The following is a 23365-nucleotide window of genomic DNA, read 5'->3' on the forward strand; positions in this document are numbered from 1 at the left end:
CATCGAGTAGAAAAAGGTAAAAAATTTTCAGCGAAATCTAAAGGGGTGGGGTTCAAAAGTGGTCGATTTGGCATGGAATACCCCATATACAAATACATGGAGTGAGCATGTACTGGTACATGAGCGGCTACTGGGGCTCTAACCCTACCTATTACATTTAGGTATCTTTTTATTGAGTTCATAATTTTTTAATACAGGCTTAATCATTTTGTTTATCAAATCTAGTAATTCTATTTATATTTTTTAAAATTTATTTTATAGACCATTTTAATAATTTTTCGGAATTTTATTAGAAACAAAATCTAGTTTTGTACTACAATATTTGTAAGTCTTTTAATTCATGTAATTAATATTATTTTTGAAAAAATATTAATTAAAAAGATATTATCAATAGGTTAAATAATTAATAATGAACTATTTTATAAGATACACATATTTTAAATAAAAAACAAACAAAATAGCGTGGAGCACTGGCACACGGAGAAAAATTAATAATAGTATTTACTATACGAAAATATTAACTCTTACTATTTGAAATGGTAATAAAATTAATTAGTCACAAAATAATAGGTGTTATCATTGACAATTGTACTAGTTACTATTAATAATGGTAACGATTACTATCGAAAATGATAATTGTAATTATTAAAAATTATAACTGCTATAATCGAAGATGGTAACTGTAACCATCTCAGATTGTAAAAATTCTGAAAGAAAAAATAATATAAATTTATTTAATTTAATTCTTTATTTGCATCCATATTTTAGTGATGAGCATTTTTTCCTTTAAAATATTAAAACAAATAATAACACAATCGTTTAAATCTATACATGATAAAAATTTCCAAATATTAGAGCTGTTATTGATTATTTTGAATGATTGACTATGATTATCAAAATAGCAATCATCCAAGATTTGGGTTACTAAAAAAGTCTTATTATTATCAATTATTAATATTTTTTCACAAGATAAAATTATGAAACATCATTTTATGGTTCCATTATAATTGAATTAATTGTAATCCTATCATCTATATTATTAAGAGAATATCATTAAGAGAAAATACTCTATCTCTAGATTCATAATTAATAAATGACCTTATATCTTGTGAATTATTGACATTTTTACAGATATAAGCTCACTCCGACATTATACTCATCGAGACCTTTCATTTGAGTACCCACATTAATTTTTCATATATTTATATATTATATGAAAAATATATAAAAATGCATGTGGGTACTCAAATGAGAGCTATTGATGAGTGTAACATCGGGATGAGCTTCCATCTTTAAAAATATCAATAATTAAGAAATGACCTTGTATCTTGTGAACTATTGACATTTTTAAAGATATAAGCTCATCCCGATGTTACCCTGATTATCCTGATGTTACACTCATCGAGACCTTTCATTTGAGTACCCACATGAATTTTTTACATATTTATATATATTATATATATGTATATATGAAAAATATATCAAAAATGCAAGTGGGTACTCAAATGAAAGCTCGTTATGATTGTAATATCGGGATGAGTTTATATCTTTATAAATGTCAATAGTTAAGAAAGTAAAGTACACTTTAACGTAAATCATTATACAACTAAGCAAAATTTTATTTATTATAGTTCGCAATTCTTGGCAGTCACATAGGGACTGCAGGTTGCTAGTTTTGATAATTTGTGCATTGAATTTCTTCAACAGAATGCATAACTAGAACAGGTCAATGGGTTTATTTCATCTGCTAGCTTTAAGAATATCATTTAGTTTAATGCAGAAGAAAAATTACATGTAGTCAAGCTGATTCGGTGCATTTCAAAATACACTACCATCAGCTGGAGCAAAGAGTATGCTCTCTTTAATTGCAATTGTTAAAGGGAAAATTTTAATTTAAATAATTAGATAATTATGATTAATAATTAGTTTAAAGCTTCATTGTATTCAAAATTTTTTTTGAAAATCTTAGATTTTTTTAAAATTATGTTTTTTAAAAATTTTTTGTAAGATTAAAATTTTTTTTTGAAATTTTAATTTTTTTGAAATTTGAATTTTATTGAAAATTTTGATTTCTTTGGAAATTAAAAATTTTTTTTTTTGAAAAGTTTGGCGTTGAAACTTGTTTTAAACAAATAAAAATTTAAATATACATTCAATCCGAATTTAATCCCGATTTTTTGTGTACTACACTGCGCTACAACTGCTTTTAGTTTATTCAGAAATGCATCCACGCTAACGCAAATTTTAAATTTTTCAAATTTTTTTTACTAACTTAGATAGTAGCTATTATTATTACTGATGGTAACTGTAACCATCAGGTTATATTAGGAATTATGTCTTAGGAATTTTGATAATAGTAGTAACTAGTTAAAATAATAATAGCTATTATTACTGATTACCATGATAATAGTAGTAGTAACCATCAGGATGGTAACTACTACAATTCAGATGGTTTACATAATTATTTAAATAATATTTACTATTATCGAATTCAGTTAATAGATTTTACCATAACTAGATAGTAATCTCTACTATAAAATTTTCTCCGTGCACAAATGAGAAATTGTCTATACACTACACGGTCAGCTGCTGCGAACTATAGGCGCTGCCATATTCCATATTGGCCTTGGCTGCTCTGACGAGCGCCTTTCACTTTATCCCTACTCCGCGGCCGACCGTCACGCGACATGCAACACACCGACGAAAAAGTTTGAGACGATGTAATAAAAGTTTCACTTTAAAAAACATCTTCAAACAATTATAAATTACAAATAAGCAAAAATTATAAAAAAAGACATAACATCATCTCATAAATTTCTCTTACAAACTATTTAACAAATGAATATAATTAAATTTTAACAATTGATTTTTACATAATTTTTAATAACAACTACAAATGAAGGTAAATATCTCGTATCTTTACACAAACTGAACACTGAAAAAAAAAACATTAACTTGATTCAAGAAGGAAATTTTTGAACCAAGAATAATTATGTTTATGAGTTTCACTGCCAGGAATTAAAACGAGATTTTAAATTGAATGGAATTTACTTAAGTAAAGAAAAATTTCTTGATTCAAAAATTTTTCTACTTATATCAAGATTATAAAGCTCTTCAAAAAGAATTTCTGAGTTCAAAAATGTCCTTGAATTCACAAAAGATGTGAATAATTTCAATAAGCTTAGGCACATAGCTAATCATTTTATAAAACAAATAAATGGTTATTAGCATTATTTTTTTTTTTCCGAAAGATGCATGAAAAAATTGAATAAAGTAAATAATAAAATCACAATAAACATGAAAAGATTATTATAAAGTAGAGTAGGAAAAACTTTAAACACAATAATGTCAGGCATAAAATTCTATTTAAAGTGCTTTTAATTTGTTTTATTAAGGATAATTAGGACAAAAGTAAGAAAAACGGTAGTGAGAGAAATAGTAATTTAATGCATTTACAAATGAATAAAAAAAAAATATTTAAATATATCAAGGACTCTCTTTATAATAGTAAATTGGTGAAATTTTAACTTATTGAAATATGAAAACTACATTAGTCTTTATTTTGTACTAATTTAAAAAGTCATGAAATTTAAGTTCACCACAGAATTATTAAAAAAAATTACTTTTTCATTTGTGGAATTTCTCATCTAATTAGTACAAATTTTCTAATTAAAAATGTGAACATTTCATTAATTTAAAAAGTTGATAACTACACAGAAAAAATAAATTATAAAATATATTCAATATTTATTTATTTTTTACTGTTTCCAGTAATAGTTGTGGCTTCGGGGTGATATTTCATTTTTTTGACATTTGCGTCACTATTATTAGGATTTGAAATGGTACTTATTGCAATATAATTTTTGAATTTTAGCATTCGAATAATAGATTTCAAAAGTTAATTATTAAAATCACAATTTTACTTTTTTAAATAGAATTTATTATCCATTGATTATTATATATTTTTTATAGTTCATAATTCTCCTGACTAACTACTAATAGTACACACTTGATTTTTCGGAAAAGTAATTATAATTAGTTTTTTACTAATTCAGTTTTAAAGAGACAATTTCTTAAAATAAATTAAAAATAAGATCGATAAGAGTTGTTGATGTATTGTTTGAAAATATATATGATTTCATTGAATATAATGATGATAAATTTTATCAATACTCATAAAAAATTCTAAATTTGATGACCAAGATGTGGTTGCGACGAATGTGTAACGTCGAATGATCAAGATTCATTACGTCATTCACGCTCACGCATAAATGCTTATCGCGCTCTAACATCATCTTCTCTGATCGCCCTATCATCACGAGATCCTATTCTAACTGCCTTCGAATTATCCTGGGAATTGAGACGGCTAAGTCGTATGGAACAAGAGTTCAGAACCGATTACAATGTAATTATCAAAATATAAATTTAAAAAATGAATAATTATTAAAATAAATATCAATAAAATTATCATTTATTATTTATTATTTCTTCAGGAACTGAAAGAACTATGTCAAGTATTTGCGACATCGCTGCTGGATCACGTACGCACTTCACACGAACTTGAAATAATTCTCAATTACAATCCAACCGGTGATAATTGGGAGCCTGGCGAAAGGCAAACATTAGAAAGACTTAAACTTGCTATCAAGTATAAGCAAAAACAGGTCATTGTACCCTCATTATTTATATTTACCATTATCTTTTAGTCCTCTGCAATATATCTGCCAGCTATTTTTTTGGAAATTTTTCTCCTTAGGAAAATATTATACGCATTTAGAAGGCGAAAATTTTTTCGTGTTAACAAAAATTTTTTTTCAAAAATTAAATTTTTTTTTATCTTTGAAAAAAAAATTTTTTTTATCAGTATGAATAAATTAAAAATACTTTGTTTTAATTCATTTTAATTTAATCTATTTCTTACTTATTTATTTGTTCATATAATTAAATATAACTTAGTAACTTGCGCAGATAATAGAGCTAGTTGTAATAAATAAAACCAAATAGCGTCAAAAAATGGACCACACTGTGTTAAATTTACCGGATTAAAATTATACCGTCATTTTACGGTGTGCAGCGTTCTCGGACTTCATTTTTATATCAAAATTTTGTAAAATGTATAGTTAAGAAGAAAACTGTGTAATGTTTAAAGACTGATCTTATCAGCTGTTGTTCGATAAATCTGGCTCGCGACTTTAAGAAAACAGTTTAGAGAAAAAGATATTTAAACTTTTTAGACTACAGCCACATTTTTTGTACCACACGTTCCAAGATAGCTTTACAAATGTCCTCATATATACTAAAATATATGTACATCGTGAAAAAATTGATTTTTTTTTTCAATTCTAAGTGCGTATAATCCCTTAAAAGGATAAAATATTTCTTATAATTTCATTTAGTCAACAGTTAATATAAACTTTAACAGTTTTCAATAGTTCGTAGCACACCCCAATGTCCAACAATTGTTAGCTGCAATTTGGTACGACGGACTACCGGGTTTCCGGCGGCTGAGCATGGTCGGGCAATTAATAGAAGTCGGTAAGCTTGGAGCCATGTTTCCGGTGTACAGTACCATTTATATGGTATCACCTACATCGAAAATGGGATTATTCATGAAGAAACCATTCGTTAAGTTCATCTGTCACTCGTCTTCTTACGCGTTTTTTCTCAGTAAGTTTCAGTCTTTTTCTGATAATCTTCTAATAATTTATACAAAACGAATTATTTGGATCGAGAGAATTCAATGAGTAATAATGCAAATTTTATTTCATTATCATAATTATAATCATTTAATTACTACAGTGTTACTCGGAATGGCGTCACAGCGCGTTGAATATCTTGCAATTGAGTTATTTGGAACCGCCTGGATGAGAGAAATTCTCGCTGGATGGAAGAAACATGAGCGTGGGTCTATTCCTGGCTTTGTCGAAAGCGGAGTGATTATTTACATTATTAGTGAGTATTATTGATAATATTTAATTAAAAAGCAATAATTTAATAATAACAAACAATAACTATTAATAAAAAGAGTTTCAAATGCTTTTTACAGAAAGTTTACATAGTTGTTATTAAAACGGCGCGTAGAGTCCAAGAAAATTCGAGGATCCGGGTTCAATTCCTCGTTAGGGTTTTCCAATTTGTTTTTTTCTGATAAGTTTTAATTTATAATAACTTTCATGAGAAAAGACGAGGTTTTAAACTTTCCGCTATAAAAATAACAATTTAATAAACATAGAGAACTATTTTTATTTTATTTTTTACCGTAATGATATAGTTATTATTGGTAATTTAAAATTAATTATGGATGATGTAATTAAACTTCCCACGATTGATTTTCCACCCGAGTTGGTTCAGGAGAAAATTTAATTCAAGTGTATTTATCAATAACAGTAACAAGTTGTAAGTTTTAATTCACTAGTTTTGTAATTTATTTTCTTTCAGACATGCGTTGATTAATTTTCTTTGATTAATATGTTAATGGAATAGAATTAAGGAATAATTGAGCCGTTTTGAAAATTATTAGAAGTACTTATAAGTTATGAGTAAAGAAAAGAAGAAATAAAAGCTCTAAATGTAAATCGTTACAATTCGTGCGTGAGTCAATCTCATAAATTCTCACCTAAAATTTAACATCCCAGAGTAGAAAATTTATTGGTGTTAATAAAAGTTCATATTTTTACTGGATAGTAGATTATGGTTTATCTTGGGAAGACATGAGATGCATTGAAAAAATTTTACAGTCTGTTTACTATAAAGAATATTTTATTATAAAATATTTCATATAAAGTTTACTATAAATTATATGTTATAATAATAATAATAATAATAATAACATCACGATCGTTTAGTCCTGGGTTTAACACACGAAGTTGTCAATTTCACTGCAGATGAGGATGACTTTCTTATGCAAATTGTTCATAAACATGAGAATGCGCATAAGGGGTCGTTCTTATATAAGGCAGCAATATATGCGGCAAGAACCCTTGGTCTTGGAGAAATAAACGCTCTTATGGAACTCCGAAAGGAGGAATTCAAGAGCGCCATCAGGAACGCCGAGGAAAAACTACTCCTAGGCAAACTGATGGACAAGTCTATGCACAGCGTGTTCTTCAAACACGTGCGTGATCATGGCTTGTCCACCCAGCTGACGTTTTCCTTCTTAAAGTCAGCTGGCCTGATGTCCGAGACTGAAGGGTTCATATTTGCTTGCCAAGATGGTGTCATTAACACTCTAGAGTACCGTAGCAAGGTGCTCCAGGTGCAGCTCCCGGACACGACCTGCAGGGCGTGTAAACAACATCCGGAGACGCTTATGCACATTTTGTCAGCATGTCCTGTGCTGGCGAGAGGTGCATACATCCAGCGTCACAATGCTGCCCTAAGAGTACTGTACTACTATCTTCGTCACCGCTACGGTATTGACGTGACACCGGTGCTGCCTTATCTGCCAGGAGATATTCCCCAGGTTGTTGAGAATGACAGTTGCAAAATTTATTGGAACATGCCGTTTGCAACAACTCGGCGGATAGATCACAACAAACCTGATATTGTGCTCTTCGACAAGGCTACTCGTGACATTTATGTCATTGAGTTCTCGGCCCCGGCTGAATACAACATCTCAGCCAAAGAAGAGCACAAAAGACAGATATATCAGGATCTCCTGTTTGAAATTGGCAAACTTTACCCAGGTTACCGTGTCAAGCTCGTCGTCCTGATTGTTGGCGTCCTCGGAGGGATGAAACAGTCTTTTGTATCCTCACTTGCCAGAGTTCCAGCTTGCTCATCAAAAGCTGAATTCTTGGCGGTCAGGATGCAGAAGGCTGTCATACTAGGTTCCCTCCGTCTACTTAGGAAAATGACTTTGGCCTGCTGTGATCACTAACCGCCTTGTTGTGCGGAGTGGTCCAGCAGTAATGGATGGAGCTCAGGCTGGGCCCTCGGAGAATCGGACTCTGGGGACAACCCCCCTGAGCATTTAATAACATAATAATAATAATAATAATAATAATAATAATAATAATAATAATAATTTACTGGAACATGCCATTTGCAACAACCCGGCGGATCGATCACAACAAACCTGATATTGTGCTCTTCGACAAGGCCACTCGTGACATTTATGTCATTGAGTTCTCGGCCCCGGCTGAACACAACATCTCAGCCAAAGAAGAGCACAAAAGAAAAATATATCAGGATCTCCTATTTGAAATTGGCAAACTTTACCCAGGTTACCGTGTCAAACTAGTCGTCCTAATCGTTGGCGTCCTTGGAGGGATGAAACAGTCTTTTGTATCCTCACTTGCCAAAGTTCCAGCTTGCACGTCAAAATCTGAGTTCTTGGCTGTCAAGATGCAGAAGGCTGTAATATTAGGTTCCCTCCGTCTACTTAGGGAAATGACTTTGGCCTGCTGTGGCCGCTAACCGCCTTGTTGTGCGGAGTGGTCCAGCAGTAATGGATGGAGCTCAGGCTGGGCCCTCGGAGAGTCGGACTTCGGGGACAACCCCCCTGAGCATTTAATAACATAATAATAATAATAATAATAATAATAATAATAATAATAATAATAATAATAATAATAATAATAATTTTTTTTAATTAGGAAAGTGATAATACATTTTATGTATACAATTATTTTTAATTGTTATACTTTTTTTTTTTTTTTTTTTCGTTCTTATATTTGTCATCTATCGTTTGGAGCTGAAAATAAACTTTTTTTTTTTTTTTGGTTTTTTCTAATATATTGAAAATATTTCCTATGATAAAAATTGATATCAAAAATATCTTAAAATTGAATAAATATTATACAAAATATGTATAAAAAGTTTACATAGTTTTATATATTCTCCATTAATTTTTAATACTTTTTTCATATTCCAACATATATATTAGATATAAATTATTTTTTTTAGGGGATCTGGGCTATTCCAATCTAAACCAATAATTTTCAACAACTTTATTCGTAAAATTTATTTCCACCTCGGGGTGAAAAAATTTAATGTATTTTTAGTAAATTATAATGATTTGTGCCTCCAATGACCACCCCAAATTTTAAACTCCAATCACTAATTTCCAAAACTCGCATAGTATTTTTATAGTTCAATTCCCAATAGATATCATCTTAAAACTATCAAATAATAATTAAGTTATTTCCAGAAACTAATAAACGAAATCTTTTCAATAATAGGTCTGGTGACGGCTGAAATTCGATCTCTGTGGGCGGATGGTTTATTGGAATACGTATCTGATCTGTGGAACATCGTAGACTTTATCCAAAACACGTTTTACGTGGTCTGGATAATGTTGAGGGCGACGGCCTGGTTCGTTGTGCAGGTGAGTATTGTCAGATAATAACACAACAACAACAACAATAATAATAATAATAATAATAATAATAATAATAATAATAATAATCATGCTATTATAATCTCAATAAAATTTCCATCATACGTTTCAATTTACTGGATTTCATAAAAGTTTTCCATCAGCAAAGAAAAATATAATTAACTTTGACAGAGTTTGACAAATACTTATTACTATCATTGCTATTCCTAATTTAATTCAGTTTTAATAAATCTCCAGAGAGAATACTGGAGCGGAGAAGATCCTTGGTACCCACGAGATCAATGGGACGCCTTTGATCCCATGCTATTATCCGAAGGAGCCTTTGCAGCGGGGATGATCTTCAGTTTCCTGAAACTGGTCCACATCTTCAGCGTGAACCCTCACTTAGGACCGCTCCAAATTTCCTTGGGCCGGATGATCATTGACATTATTAAATTCTTCTTTATCTACACTTTGGTACTGTTCGCGTTCGGCTGCGGGATGAACCAGCTGATGTGGTACTACGCGGACTTAGAGAAGGCCAAGTGTTACCACCGAAATCCGGACATTCCCGACTTTGACAATGAAGAAAAAGCTTGCTCGATTTGGCGACGGTTCGCTAATCTTTTCGAGACTTCGCAGTCGCTTTTCTGGGCTAGTTTCGGAATGGTTGATCTCATGTCCTTCGATCTGACGGGAATCAAAAGTTTTACTAGGTTCTGGGCCCTGCTGATGTTTGGATCTTACTCGGTTATCAATGTTATTGTTTTGCTAAACATGTTGATTGCTATGATGTCCAATTCTTATCAAATTATCTCGGTAAGTGTCATTTTTTATTTATTTATAATTTTTTATTTTTTTTTTTGTATCACGGATTGATAGATGTTTTGTTTATTAGGAACGAGCGGATACTGAGTGGAAGTTTGCGCGAAGTCATTTATGGATGAGTTACTTTGAAGATGGTGATACTGTTCCGCCACCGTTTAATATGGTGCCTACTGCGAAATCCTTTAATAAGATTAATCCGTGTGGCAAAACTGGACGGCCTACTAAATCAATAATGGTATGTATTGCACGCCTAATAAGCGAAGCATTGAGGTTGTGCTCTACTCTCAACATTTCAAAAAAAGCAGTTTTCTCGAAACTGAAATTACTAACTTATTTACTTAAAAAAAAAAAACAATATTTTAAGTACCGGCCGATAATGAAGTCTAATAGCTTAGAAAAATTTGTGATAAAATGAAAAATATCCAATTTAATTAATAGATTGTTATGTTAAACATTATTCGAGTACACGGAGAGAAATTTATAGGAACCTTTCCAAAAATTATGGGAATGGTTCCTATAATAAAATGATCATTATAGGTATCAATCCTATGCTCATTATGGGATCCATACCCATAATTTATTGAAAACATTCCTATAAAATAATGGAATCGCTTCAATATATTATGGGAATGGTTCCTATAATATTATAGAAATGGTCCCTATATTATTAAACACTGAAAAAAAAGTTTTCTGCTCCGCACGATACGAGATCGCTATTGTCACAATCTACACTTTACTATCTAGAGGAGAGTGAGGTTAGGAAAACTGTATACTAACGGTAGCAATACGTTTCGTGAATGGCACCGAATAGATCGTGACGGTCATGATCCAGATTGCTACTCGTAGCCTCTACGGATCATACCGGTGACGATTCACTTTTACGATACAGTAGATCGTGCTGAGCAGAAAACTTTTTTTTTCAGTGAAGAAATGGTTCTTATAATATTATAGGAATGGTTCCTATAATATTATAGGAATGGTTCCTATGATATTATGGGAATGACGCACATAATAATAGAAAAATGTTTATGTTCATAATAATGGAGCAATCACATCAAAAATGTAAAGTAATTATTATATATTTTTTTGATAATAAATTTTTTTGTAAATAAAAATTGATCTTTCACTAGAGAGTGAAAAAGTTTCTTTTTCATCATTTTTATTCACGTGTGTACTTAATCTTAAATTGATTATTCCAACTCAGTTACTATTGTGTTAGATAATATTGAAAAATATTGTAGCAATTCTGAAGTTTCTCTAATAAAAGGGATATTTTCTTATTATACAATTAGAGGAGCAAGGTAGATATGGAAATTCATTGTTTATTTTTACAATTTCATTTTATTTTTAAAACAAATTATTTATTTACAATACATACGCTGAACATTTATTAAATCCACTTTTTGGGTGTGTAAATTTTATTATTTATATAAACAATATTACTTATTTTACATATTTCAAATGATGTTATTGGGAAGCAAGTAAAATTATCGAAATTACTAATAATTTCAAATGCTTCAAAGTGGTCATCGAAGTTGCAAATAACTTGAGTTCTAATGATAAATATCTCAATATTATTTGGCATCATCACTATAATATTATGAGAATAGTTCCTATAATATTATAGGAATGGTTCCTATAATATTTTGAGAACCATTCTTATATATTATGGAAATCATGTCGATATTACATTCATATTTATAGGTATCGTTCTTATAATTATAGGAACCATCCCCATAATTATAGTAACATTTTCCAAAAATTATGGGTACAATTCCCATAATTTAAGTAATCGCTCCTAAAATGGTATTGGAAAACATTTCATTATAATTATAGAAATGACTTTCATATTTTTCTCTCCGTGTACATTTACTTAATATTATATACAAAAAATGGCTTTACCATAAACAAAAATGAAAATACACATTTAAAAAAAGTTTATAAAATTTTTATGGAATTCACTGACAAAATAATTGTAATTAACTAAAATATTCAAAAATTTTTAAATTGGCTAAAAATATTTGTGTCTAATTTTTTACAGAAAAAAAATCGTGAGAAAGCTCAAGAAAGACACGACATAGTAATACGAATCCTAGTCCGTCGTTACGTAACAGCAGAGCAACGAAAAAGAGATGACTTTGGAATAACAGAAGACGATGTTATGGAGATCCGTCAAGATATTTCAACTCTGAGGTATGAGTTGATTGACATACTTCGTCAGAATGGAATGCAGACTCCAAATGTTGATCAAAATGATGCGTCAAGTAAGTTTCTTCTTTATAAATACCGATTACACAGAAAAAAAATTTACTTGAATCAAGTAAATAATTTTTAAGTACATCTTCTTGATTTGAGTACAAAAATTCCTAAATTAAGAAATTTTTCTTGGTTTAAATAAATTTTATTTGGTTCAAAGATTTTTATCTTGATTCAATTCAATTTTTTTCCCAATGTACTTATTGATAAAAATGAGATTTTAATATTATTAATAATTTTCCAATCTCTTATAGTTTCTGGTAAAAAAGGCCGTGTAATGGAGCGAAGATTGCAGAAGGATTTCCAGATCGGTATCGTCGAAGGAATAGTGAACTCAGTAATCCAAAGTGAAAAGGAGCCTAAAGATGTCTTCAGTCAATTAGCCCGGGCGATTGGAAAAAGATCCAGCGGAAGCAAAAAGAAAGATTGGAACGCCGTTGTACGTCAAAGTACGATTGCAAGAGATCCAATTGGCAGCAGAACAGATGCTCAGATTCGTCAGACACGTCGCAGTCTCAGGATTCATCAACGGAACCATCCAGAATCAGATTTGGCGTCTTTGGACCCGAATCGGCTGGTCGAATATAACCCGAACTTGTCAGAAGTATCTCCAGCGACTCGAGTCGCTTATGCTAAGTTTATCATGGGGAAGATGAACAAGGCGGAATTGAATCGAGCTGTTTCGTTTGAAAAAGGTAATTTTGTTTCTTCTTTTAATGATTTTGTTATTTTGATTGCATGCCTCGAGCGCAAGCATGAAGGTGTTCTTTGTTGTCGCTTAAAAAACAAAATTCCAACGTTTTTTCTTATGAAATCGTATCTGACGAATTAAAAAGTGGTTTGAATGGATTTTGGTATAGATTTTTCAAGTTTTTATGAATGATTAATCACGATAGCTTTTAAAAAATCAATTTTTAACTCAATATGTTTTTTAATCTCTTCAACTGTTTTATGGAAAGTTGTAGAATGAACATTGTAGCCTAATATTGTTTTGTTTAATTATAATTAATTTCTATCGGTTAGCAGTGGAAGAAATTTTTTGCTCTTTGAACAACAGTGTAGAAAAATTTATTTTTAAATACAGCTGGAAGTCAGACGATACTATACTCAATTATTTCGTTAAATTATGTTCAGTAAATCATTATTATGGTAAAGTTAGTACCAAATCTATTTGCATCACTCGGCATCAGTGGCATCAGTGGAACGGAAGATTTCATACTAACTTTACCATCTATACCTCTACGTGTAAAAGATGCAATTTCGAAAATTAATTACTTAAAAACGGTGCGGTGAATTGATTTAAAATTTTGGTGGTGAATTATTAATATATTTATCTTTCGATAAAAAAATTCCATAAGTTTCTTGAAATATGCTTTTCGTGGAGGTACTACCTTAAAATGGTTTTTAGTTGGTTCTTTTTTAGGATTCACTTATCAGAACGAAATAGGGCGTTCAATTCATATGAAAATATTACTATCCGCGGAAAAATTTAAACGAGCTTTAAAATTGAATTTTAAACAAAAATAATTTTTTGTAATTTATTTATTATTATTTTTTTTTAATTTATTTTTGTAGTGTACGGTAGATAATTATATTTTTTCTATCGACGATGGATATAAAATTATTAAAAAATAGAAAATATAATTAAGTTTTATTAGTGAAAACTTGTACGTTTAAATTTCACTTAGATATTTTCATTTTTTCCAACAGACGAGACTGGGAATGGAGGAAAAGATGGTAAAGAAGAAAACAAAACAGTATCAAGATCCTCGTCAAAGGTAACAATATCTGCTCCGGCTCAAGCTAAGCCGAACCCGCCATTATCAGCCGCTGGATCGGTGAGCGGGTCGCTTAGAAAGACTCTGCTTAAAGCCACTGCGTCGATGAGTAGTCAAGATAAGGGAGAATCTTCGGAGTCCAGGATTATTCCTTCGCCAATACCTGAAGAGCCCGTTGATGATGAGGAGAAGAAGAAGAAAGAGGAAGAGGAGAAGAAGAAAAAAGAGGAAGAAGAAAAAAAGAAGAAAGAAGAAGAAGAGAAAAAGAAAAAAGAGGAAGAGGAGAAAAAGAAGAAAGAGAAAGAAGAAGAAAAGAAAAAAGATGAACAACCTCCAGCTCCAGCTAAAACTGTTCCAGATAAACCCAAAGTTGAAAGACCTCCGGAAGCTGAAACTAAAGCGAGGGGCAAGTCGAAAGCTACTGGAAAGGTTATGGGCGGATGGCTTTAAATGTCAGTCATTATCATTATTATTATTATTATTATTATTATTATTATTATTATTATTATTATTATTATTATTATTATTATTATTATTGTTATTATAAATAAAAATAAACATATTTTATTTCATTGAATAAATATATTTCGACACCATTTTGTTTCGATTTTTGTGAAAATTGAATTAATTTTCAACTTTTATTGAAAAAAACTGTTATTTTGTTTGTGAAATTAGTGTTTTGGAATGTTATTTTTACATTCATGTTTTTAATACGCCTTTATTAGTTTGGTCTGCAGCTGTGACACGAAATCTTTCGATGTCATTTTTGCCGATTTCAAGACGTCTGATTGACTTAAAAACTCACACGCGTATTGAGGACCGATGATAATGCAATAATTTAATAAGTTTATCTGAATGCCCCGACCAGGATCATTAAGATAGAAAAATGAATCATTTCAAAAGCTAAACAAGCACAATTCATAGAATTATAGTGAAAATCGTTTTTTAAATTAGACAAAATACTAAAAAATTGAAAAAAATTTATAATTTGAAGAAGTCGAAAATAGGGCTTAATAACAAACACTTTTTGGTGTTGATTTAAGGAAGTTTGAGCGTAACTAATGAATCAAAATAATGTTAAAATTTTTTTTTAATTTTAGTTTCCCCAATATTCGTCAAAATTCTTTATTTTAATTTAAAATAACTTAAGCAATTTAATAATTGATAATTTTTACTTACTCTCTAAACATGAATTAGTGAAAATTCACTTGAATAAGTGAATATTCACTATTCCCAAGTGCCAATCAAACCACAGGAGAATTAATACAAAAAAGTGTTAAATTTAGACATAAAAGTGTCAAATATTTAACTTAAAGTTGTTTGACGCAAAATTTTTACTGTGTACAATATTTATAACAATTTTATCAAGCCCTTAAATATAATTTTAAATTATTTTCTACTTTTTAGTTTAGTTTGCTTTAAAACCGTGTTTTTTAGTTTTTAAAGAAATAATTTTAATTTAATTTTTACATGTACGAATCCAGAACTTAAGGTAGATAGTATTTGACTTATTTTAAATATTTAATATATTATTTTCCCTCATTATTTCAATTTTCATAAAATTCAGAAAAAATTTTTTTGTAAAATAAAACAAAATAAAATAGTGACTTCTGATAAAACTTAAACATTAAACACAGAAATTATAAATTTAAAGATATTTTTGCTAGTTTTCTGTAGCTCTTCAAAAATTTAATGATATCATAATTTACTAATACACCAAATTTCCTTTAATTCTGACTTGTAAGTGTACGAGTGACAGTATAACCTTTATTCAGTCTTTATTTACACAAGTACGGAATAATGGAAAAAATATTAGGTGTTTTCTCCGAAAGTTTTCTGTGCTTGAATTTGTTTTCTTCAAATTTTCTTCCTATGGGAGGAAAGATAATGTGAATTGTACATTGTACACTATTTAAAAAATAAAGTAAGCAATACCGACCTTAATTTTGCCAATTTTATATAATTTCATGAGATTGTTGGCATCACTAGAGTGTCCGAAATTATTAAAATCACTTGTTGCATCCTTGCCGGCGCATTCTTTGATCAAATCAGCACCCCCGGGATGCTGTCGATTAATTAAAATTAAATATTTACCGAGCCGGTATTATATAGAATAATACAATCAGAAATCAGTTTAAAATATATTAAATCATTATTCCACTAATCGATTGATACTTCACCTCATTCAAGTAATCCGTGACGTCATAAACATAACTTTTTATAATTATCCATACACTCTCACTGTTATTATGCTTTGCAACTTCTTCGTGGGAAAAATAGTTGATCGACATTATGGATTAATTCTTATATGTAATAAATATTCATTAAATTATAATGTCATTTGGTTGATTTATGAGCTGATAATTCATGTATTTATATATCAGAAAAATTAGGTGTTATTATTGTTATTAAAACAATTATCGATAACGAAACGAAAATCAGTAAATGATCTTGGAAAAAAATATTATTTGTTTGAAATAATTATTTATTATTAAATATTAATATTTAATCTTTTTAGATATCATCTGTAGGTGATATAGTAATACTCACATACAGTTTCATATCGGTCGATCTACTGCGCATGAGTTTGGCGCCAACACATATATTATACACATATGTGGATAATTTTACAAATTAATTTTTAAAATTAATAAAATTTACCTCTTACCAAAATATCTTAAATTATTTTGTAACATGATCTTTATTTTATAAACGATGCTAATTAGCGCTTTAATGCACAGGACCTTATTTGCAGAAAATTAAATTTTCTACAAGAAACTTAAATTCGGATTTTCAGTCACTTTAACCGTTCCATCGGAAAATGTGAAAAGTAAGATTATTTCATAGAAATTTGACTTGTCAGTAGTTTTTAAAAGTATCTTATCGTTTACAAATTATAAATAGAAAAACTTTGAAATTAAAAAAGTAGTTAGAATTAAAGTTAAAGGCTCTAATTTTCAGACATTTTTTTTTAGTATTCTGTAGGAGCGAAAAAAATAGTCATTTAAAATGAATCTTCTTAATGTTTATATTTATACAAAGGAACATGAGATTCTTTCCATTAAACTATGTGCGCGGTTTTTTTGACATTCTCCTAAATGGATGTCACACCGGTCGTATTTTTAAAAATATCACACAGGAAACATGACTCTAGTGGGTGTCAACACAATTCTGGTTTATCATCTTAACCTAGCTATTAATTTATACGGGCGTCGTAATAGATACGAAAAAATTTTGGTTTTTTTGTATCCGTATCACAAATCGCTGAGCATAGATTTTATACTAAAAATGTTTTTTTTAATTTGCATTTAGTTTTTTTTTTTTTTTTTTTTTTTTTTTTTTTTTTAATTTCGATACATTCTAAGCGATAAAAATTTTTGTTGTTGATATTTTTAATGAATTTAAGTTGACGATTACTAGTTTTTGACTTTTTGTTGAGTTAAATCTGTTAAAAAGTCAAGATTTTTTTTTGTGACGCTTGGGATAGAATTTTTTTCAAATCATAAAAAATGTTGGTTGTTTGTAATTTTCAGTTCAAAATATTAAATTTTCGTAAAATTCATACCAATAAATTTTTTGTAAGCATTCAATTATTTTGCACAGCAAAAAATTTTGCATCATAGCAAAATTTTTTACTGTGTAAAGTTTTTTATGTTTTTTTCTTGTATGAATTTAATATTTTTTAACAAAATAAATTAACGTTCTAAATAAAATTAAAAAATTTAATTTTCATGAATTGTAATAAAAAACTTAAGAAAATTAAGTGACCAATTATGGATAAAAATAAAAATCTCTTAATTACCATCTCACCGATAAGATAATTGCAACACTTTTATTTGTTATTACACATGTATAATTAGAATAATCAGAAAAAAAAATTAATTATTTATTTTAATGATAATAAAAAGAAATATGCTTATTATTTTACAGTAAATAATTCTTATACATTTTTGTAGTGGTGAGTAGTTACTCTTGAGTATTTACATTACTCAAGTCATTAACGACTAATAACTCTCAAGGTTAATTTCAAAAAAAATCTTCAGTCTTGAAATCTGTAAATGTCGAAAAAACATCAGTCAAATTTTAGAAATGTCAAAATCAAAATAGTATCCCAGTGATACTTTGAATCCAAAGATAGTGGGAGTCAACGCGCGTGTACCACCCAGGATACGCACTTGGACAATCATTGTCCAATCCAGTACTGAAAATACCAACTTGGATGAATTGACGGTAGTAGTGATTGTAAACGATTAGTGGACTGCCACTGTCACCTTGACATGCTTCAGCTCCAGTGTCGCTTGCCGTACACAGTAAATCTGGGTCGATGTATCCGTCTTCGTAACATTTATTATTCGGGATGATTGGCAAAGACCCATATTGAAGAATGCTGCTTCCTCTTCCCGTACCGTTGTCTCCCCAACCCATGATTAAGGCTTTCTTTCCATCGTAGGATTCGTCGGTATCCATGTGGCTGGAAAGTCTTATCGGCTTGACCGTGGCTGTTGATTAAAATGACTGATTATTAATTATTAATTATTTATCGATTATCGAGAATTTTTAAGAAAAAACTTACGTCCGAAAGGAATTTCCTCGGGCATGTAGATCAACGCAATGTCATTTTCGTGGTGTTCGTCCCAATACGGGTGAGAAAAAATGTTGGATGCTATCATAGCAAACCCTGGCCCCTGATAGAAACGAGAGTCAGCATGGTCATTGTTTACATCGCCGAACATTATCAATATTTGTTCAGATTGCTTCACGCAGTGTGCAGCGGTCAGTACCCAACGATTTGAGATTATTGACCCACCACAGTGGGAATACTCATCATTATTGTTGATTATGGATGCATGGATTGCTACCATCCATGGAAATTGTCCGATGCTTGCGTCATTTTCTCTTGATGCCATTCGGTCCGCCATTTCGTATATAGAATCCTTGAAAGTGTCGGCTGGAAAATCGTTCAGGTGTAATTGTATTGTAACTTATTGATTTTAAACAGAGATTTAGTGAACAAAATATGTCTAGATGAAAAAAAAATGTCAACAAATATCCGTTGCACAAAAGATTCCTCTGATATATACCAGACATTTCATGCCAAATCGGACAATTTAAACATTTTTTGTCATTTTTGGATATTGCTTCGTATCGATAAAAAAATTTATTAAGGTAAATTCAGAAATTTTTTTAATTACTCGTTCAAATGATGTCGAATTAAAAAAAAGCCTCTTTTTTTTTGGTTTTTCGCTCATAACTTCTACAAAAATCGTCTAAATTAATATTCTTTTGTCAAAAATTTTTGTCTTTCAAAAAAACAAAAAAAAATAATAAAAATAAATTTTTCAGTGATTTTTTCCAAATTCAAGCATATTTTGATTTTCCTGAAAATTTGTCATCATAAACTATTATATTTTCTGCAACTTTTTAGTCCAGTCTAATCAGGAGATCAGGAGATCTTCTTGGCAACTGATTATTTTTGATTTATCAAAACTTAATGGATTTACTTTTTCCTATTATGATGTTACTACACACGGCTATTGAAAAGAAAAGTAAAAATATATTTGTAGAGTACATATTTTATTAAAATCAACATAAATTTGTTTCATTTGTACGTCACTGTCGTTATTGTAATTAAAAAATATCATTTTACAAAATAGAAATTCAATTTTTTATACGTATAATTATTGTAATTTATTCATCATAATAATTATAATAAAATATATGTCGATTATTCCATCAATGATATTGATGACAGTAGTTAAGGTTATTCGGACAGTACTCCGTAAGTCACAATAGAATCTAAATTTTTTTTTTTTATTAAAATTAAAAATTTGAATACGAAAATTAGACCTGACAACATGGCGATTTACAGCTGTTTATATTTATCTCGCTGTGTAGTGTTGAGTTGAAAAACATAACCCATAAAAATACATAGGAATTATTAAAATTCGAAGTTGGCGCGTTCTATTCTGTGCAACGTTGCCACACTGCGCTGAGTCACGTGGTTTATTTATTTTAAAGTGTGGTGGACTGATATTTTTTTGTGAATTTCTTATATTTTGCATTAAAATGTCTTTAGAAGCTTTATACAGAAAATTTTCTTTTTCTTTTTAATGTATTTTACGAAAGTTGATTAATCGAAATAAAAGTTAGTTGTTTTTTAATCTTTATAAAAGGTAGTTACATAAATCGATATGTGTGAATCTTGCCAATATTCTCTATAAGCTACATGTTAAATTTCAATTTTTTAATAATTTATTTAACGACAATTCTTCGTCAGATCTATTCCAAAAAATTAATTTAGACGTATGTGATAGAAATTCATAACATATAAAAAAATTAGCTTTTGATCTTTACAAGTATATCTATGCCCGAACAACATAACAAATATTCGAAAAAATAAAATAAAAATAAAATGCATACCTTGACCAGGAACAAGAAAATCCTTGCGTTTAAAAAAAGTTATTGATTCAACAAAACTATTGTTGATAATAAGTGCATTGAATAAAATAATAATTGTCTGAACACTAAAAGCCATTTTATAATTTTGTAAAATTGTTCGTTTTTCTTCGAAAACGACTTGGTTGGCACTCTATTCAGTAAAGATCGAAAATATAACTGATTGTAACTAGCCAAATATATGTGCACTTACTATCTGAGAAATCAGCATGTTCTTTATCAAATTTCATCTACACTTAATGTTAAATACTTCTTAATTATGAAAATGTAGAAATTTGGATGTCACTTATACCTGGCCTTGCTTTAAAATTGAAACCCTTTAAGGAAGGATACGCTTAGATTTGACATAGTTTGAGTCATTGTCATATTATTATAAGTATAGTTAAAATTTTTCGCAGTATATTTAAGTTTTGGCTATGCTATTATTGATTTTGTTTACTACCATAAATCATTAGTAATTTTCTCTCATTAGTCAAAGATTTCTTTTAGAGCTCAGCAGCCATGTAATTCGAATCTTTAATTTTTATAAAATTGTAAGTAATTTTATGTACTTAAATTTCTATTAAATGAAAATTTAATCAGCTATAACCCATAGAGGAAAGTACCATGGGGCCTAGCTTGGCCCAACTATGTAAAAGTCTGGGCCAAGCTTGTAAGCCAGGCTTGGCTCAGTCTTGGTTGAAGTCTGGGATGATAACGATGGGCCAAGCCTGGTTACCAGGACTGGCCCACGCCTGATTACCAGGACTGGCCCATGCCTGGTTACCAGGGCTGAGCCATAGTTAATTTTCAAGTCTGGCCCATGTCATTTGATAAAAAAGAATTATTGGGATGTTATTTTTTTATTTTATTTTGTAAGTAAAGTAAATTCGAACCTAACTGTTGCTAATTATAGAAATAAAGTGAAAATCGTATCCGTTCTAACTGAGATCCGAACCCGAGCCGCGCGCTTGCCAGACTGATAACTAACCCTTACACCGTACGACCGATAAGTTGATGCACATCTCATTATTCTGATAAGCTAAATCTATATGGTGACGAAGTGTGGCGGTTTATTATTTATATAATTTATGTTATTTAATATTGTGCTTCGATGAAAATTAACTATTTTTTACAAATGTTTATTATAGTTAAAAAAAATGCAAGAGTCAAGTTCTTATATTACTTTAAACTTTGTACATCGTTATGTATATTTTTAATATCTTATGATAAATTTTTATGTTTAAAATTATCAATATTAAAAATTCAACTGTAAATTATTATATTTTAATTTTTTTAAGACTATATCAATTTTGACGATATGCAGTTGTCTTGGTTAAATAATAAATTTTAAATTTTAGAATTTGTTAGCAAATATTCGTTAAAAAATAAATATTTACTGTATAAAATTCTATTACTTAATGATTTATTAAATTTGAATTTCTCATTGAATGGCTAAGGCTAGGTTACCCAATTCTGGCTCAAGTCTGGGTTGCCATTCAACGCCCATGGCGACAAAGAAAAAAAAATTTACTTAAATCAAGTAAATAATTTTTAAGAATTTCATCTTCTTGATTTGAGTAGAAAAATTCTTAAACTAAGAAATTTTTCTCGATTTAAGTAAATTTTATTTAATTAAAGAATTTTTCGTTTTGATTGAAGAAAATTAAACTCTTCAAAGTTATTTTCTTGGTTCAAGAATTTTTTTCTTGAATCAAGTTAATTTTTTTTCAGTGTAGGTTTCCCAATCTTGGCTAACTCTTGGGTAATCATTGTGGCCGTGACTGAGTGACCCAGTTCTGGCCCAGGCTCGGGTAATAATTGGGCCGACCAAGGCTTGGTTGCCCAGTATTGGCCCAAGCTTGGGTCGCCAATGAATCGCCAAGGCTAGGTTAGACAGTCTTGGCACAAGGTTGGATAATCATTGGCATGGTCGAGGCTGGGTTAACCAGTCTTGGCCCACGTTTTGGTCGCCAATGAATGGCCAAGGCTAGGTTAGCCAGTCTTGGCCCAAGGTTGGATAATCATTGGCATGGTCGAGGCTGGGTTAACCAGTCTCGGCCCACGCTTGGGTCGCCAATGAATGGCCAAGGCTAGGTTAGCCAGTCTTGGCCCAAGGTTGGATAATCATTGGCATGGCCAAGGCTGGGTTAAACAGCCTGGCTCACGCATGGGCCAATACAGGTACGCCGAAGCTAGGTTTCCCAGTACTGGCCCAAGCCTGGCCCCTTTGTCAACTCTGGGGGTTTCCTGCATGGGAACGTAAAAATAAAAATTTTTATTCAGTTTTTCCCGATAGGGTCCTGTGTGGGACCTAAGAGGGATAACCCAACGAAAAATAAAAATAAAATTGCTAAGTTTTCCTAAGTGGGATCGGTGTGGGATCGAAGAGGATTTTCCCAACGTAATGTAAATAAGGCATCGATGGGTTTTCCTAACTGGGCTCGTAGTAGGATCCAATTGGAATAACCCAACCTGAGAGTAGAAACATGAATAAATAATCTTTAAATTTAGACAATCGTTTATTTATATAAAAAATCAATCACCCAAAGATCTGGTGAGCGTATATTCTTAGCACATATTCATTGTAAATTAATTAGAAATAAAAATAAAAATTAGCCGTTAAGTATAGAAAATAATTAGGAAAAAAATTCATCCAACATTGTTAAATAAAAACTACAAAATTTAGATTTATCAAATTTTACATAACTTTATATTTTGAAAAATTTAATTTTACGAGATTAAAAAT

General features: G+C 30.1%; 3 protein-coding genes across 3 annotated transcripts in view; 1 reads left to right on the forward strand and 2 right to left on the reverse strand.

Annotated features, from left to right (window-relative positions):
- LOC123271824 (transient receptor potential protein) overlaps window positions 1–14678 on the forward strand; it is a 28690-nt gene extending 14012 nt beyond the window's left edge. The window contains exons 4-13 of the mRNA XM_044738278.1: window positions 4204–4405; window positions 4494–4664; window positions 5433–5667; window positions 5800–5952; window positions 9183–9328; window positions 9578–10138; window positions 10218–10382; window positions 12189–12411; window positions 12658–13098; window positions 14114–14678. Of these exons, the coding sequence (XP_044594213.1) occupies window positions 4204–4405; window positions 4494–4664; window positions 5433–5667; window positions 5800–5952; window positions 9183–9328; window positions 9578–10138; window positions 10218–10382; window positions 12189–12411; window positions 12658–13098; window positions 14114–14631 (2815 nt within the window). The 3' untranslated portion in view covers window positions 14632–14678. The remainder of the gene's footprint in view (window positions 1–4203; window positions 4406–4493; window positions 4665–5432; window positions 5668–5799; window positions 5953–9182; window positions 9329–9577; window positions 10139–10217; window positions 10383–12188; window positions 12412–12657; window positions 13099–14113) is intronic.
- A 1415-nt stretch (window positions 14679–16093) lies between these two features.
- LOC123272226 (cytochrome b5-like) lies at window positions 16094–16472 on the reverse strand. The gene is made up of 2 exons (XM_044738926.1): window positions 16362–16472; window positions 16094–16246 (listed from the first exon to the last, which is right to left on the reverse strand). Exons 1-2 carry the CDS (start codon window positions 16470–16472, stop codon window positions 16094–16096), a joined length of 264 nt encoding a protein of 87 aa, XP_044594861.1.
- A 1673-nt stretch (window positions 16473–18145) lies between these two features.
- Window positions 18146–20864, reverse strand: LOC123271880 (collagenase-like). The gene is made up of 3 exons (XM_044738410.1): window positions 20602–20864; window positions 18755–19129; window positions 18146–18680 (listed from the first exon to the last, which is right to left on the reverse strand). The coding sequence occupies exons 1-3, from the start codon at window positions 20714–20716 to the stop codon at window positions 18280–18282; spliced, it is 891 nt and encodes a 296-aa protein (XP_044594345.1). The 5' UTR covers window positions 20717–20864; the 3' UTR covers window positions 18146–18279.
- Window positions 20865–23365: the final 2501 nt, after the last annotated feature.

This window comes from Cotesia glomerata, linkage group LG9 (assembly GCF_020080835.1).
Source record: "Cotesia glomerata isolate CgM1 linkage group LG9, MPM_Cglom_v2.3, whole genome shotgun sequence".
In the NCBI taxonomy this organism is placed as follows: domain Eukaryota; kingdom Metazoa; phylum Arthropoda; class Insecta; order Hymenoptera; family Braconidae; genus Cotesia; species Cotesia glomerata.

Bases quoted from the DNA above. Each gene is read 5' to 3' on its own strand.
- LOC123272226 (XM_044738926.1), bottom strand. From the start codon at position 16,472: ATGTCGATCAACTATTTTTCCCACGAAGAAGTTGCAAAGCATAATAAC. The intron at 16,247-16,361 runs GTGAAGTATCAA...ATTAATCGACAG, and splicing joins TCACGGATTACTTGAATGAG to CATCCCGGGGGTGCTGATTT.
- LOC123271880 (XM_044738410.1), bottom strand. From the start codon at position 20,716: ATGGCTTTTAGTGTTCAGACAATTATTATTTTATTCAATGCACTTATT. The intron at 19,130-20,601 runs GTATGCATTTTA...ACGATTTTCCAG, and splicing joins TTTTCTTGTTCCTGGTCAAG to CCGACACTTTCAAGGATTCT. The intron at 18,681-18,754 runs GTAAGTTTTTTC...TTTAATCAACAG, and splicing joins CGAGGAAATTCCTTTCGGAC to CCACGGTCAAGCCGATAAGA.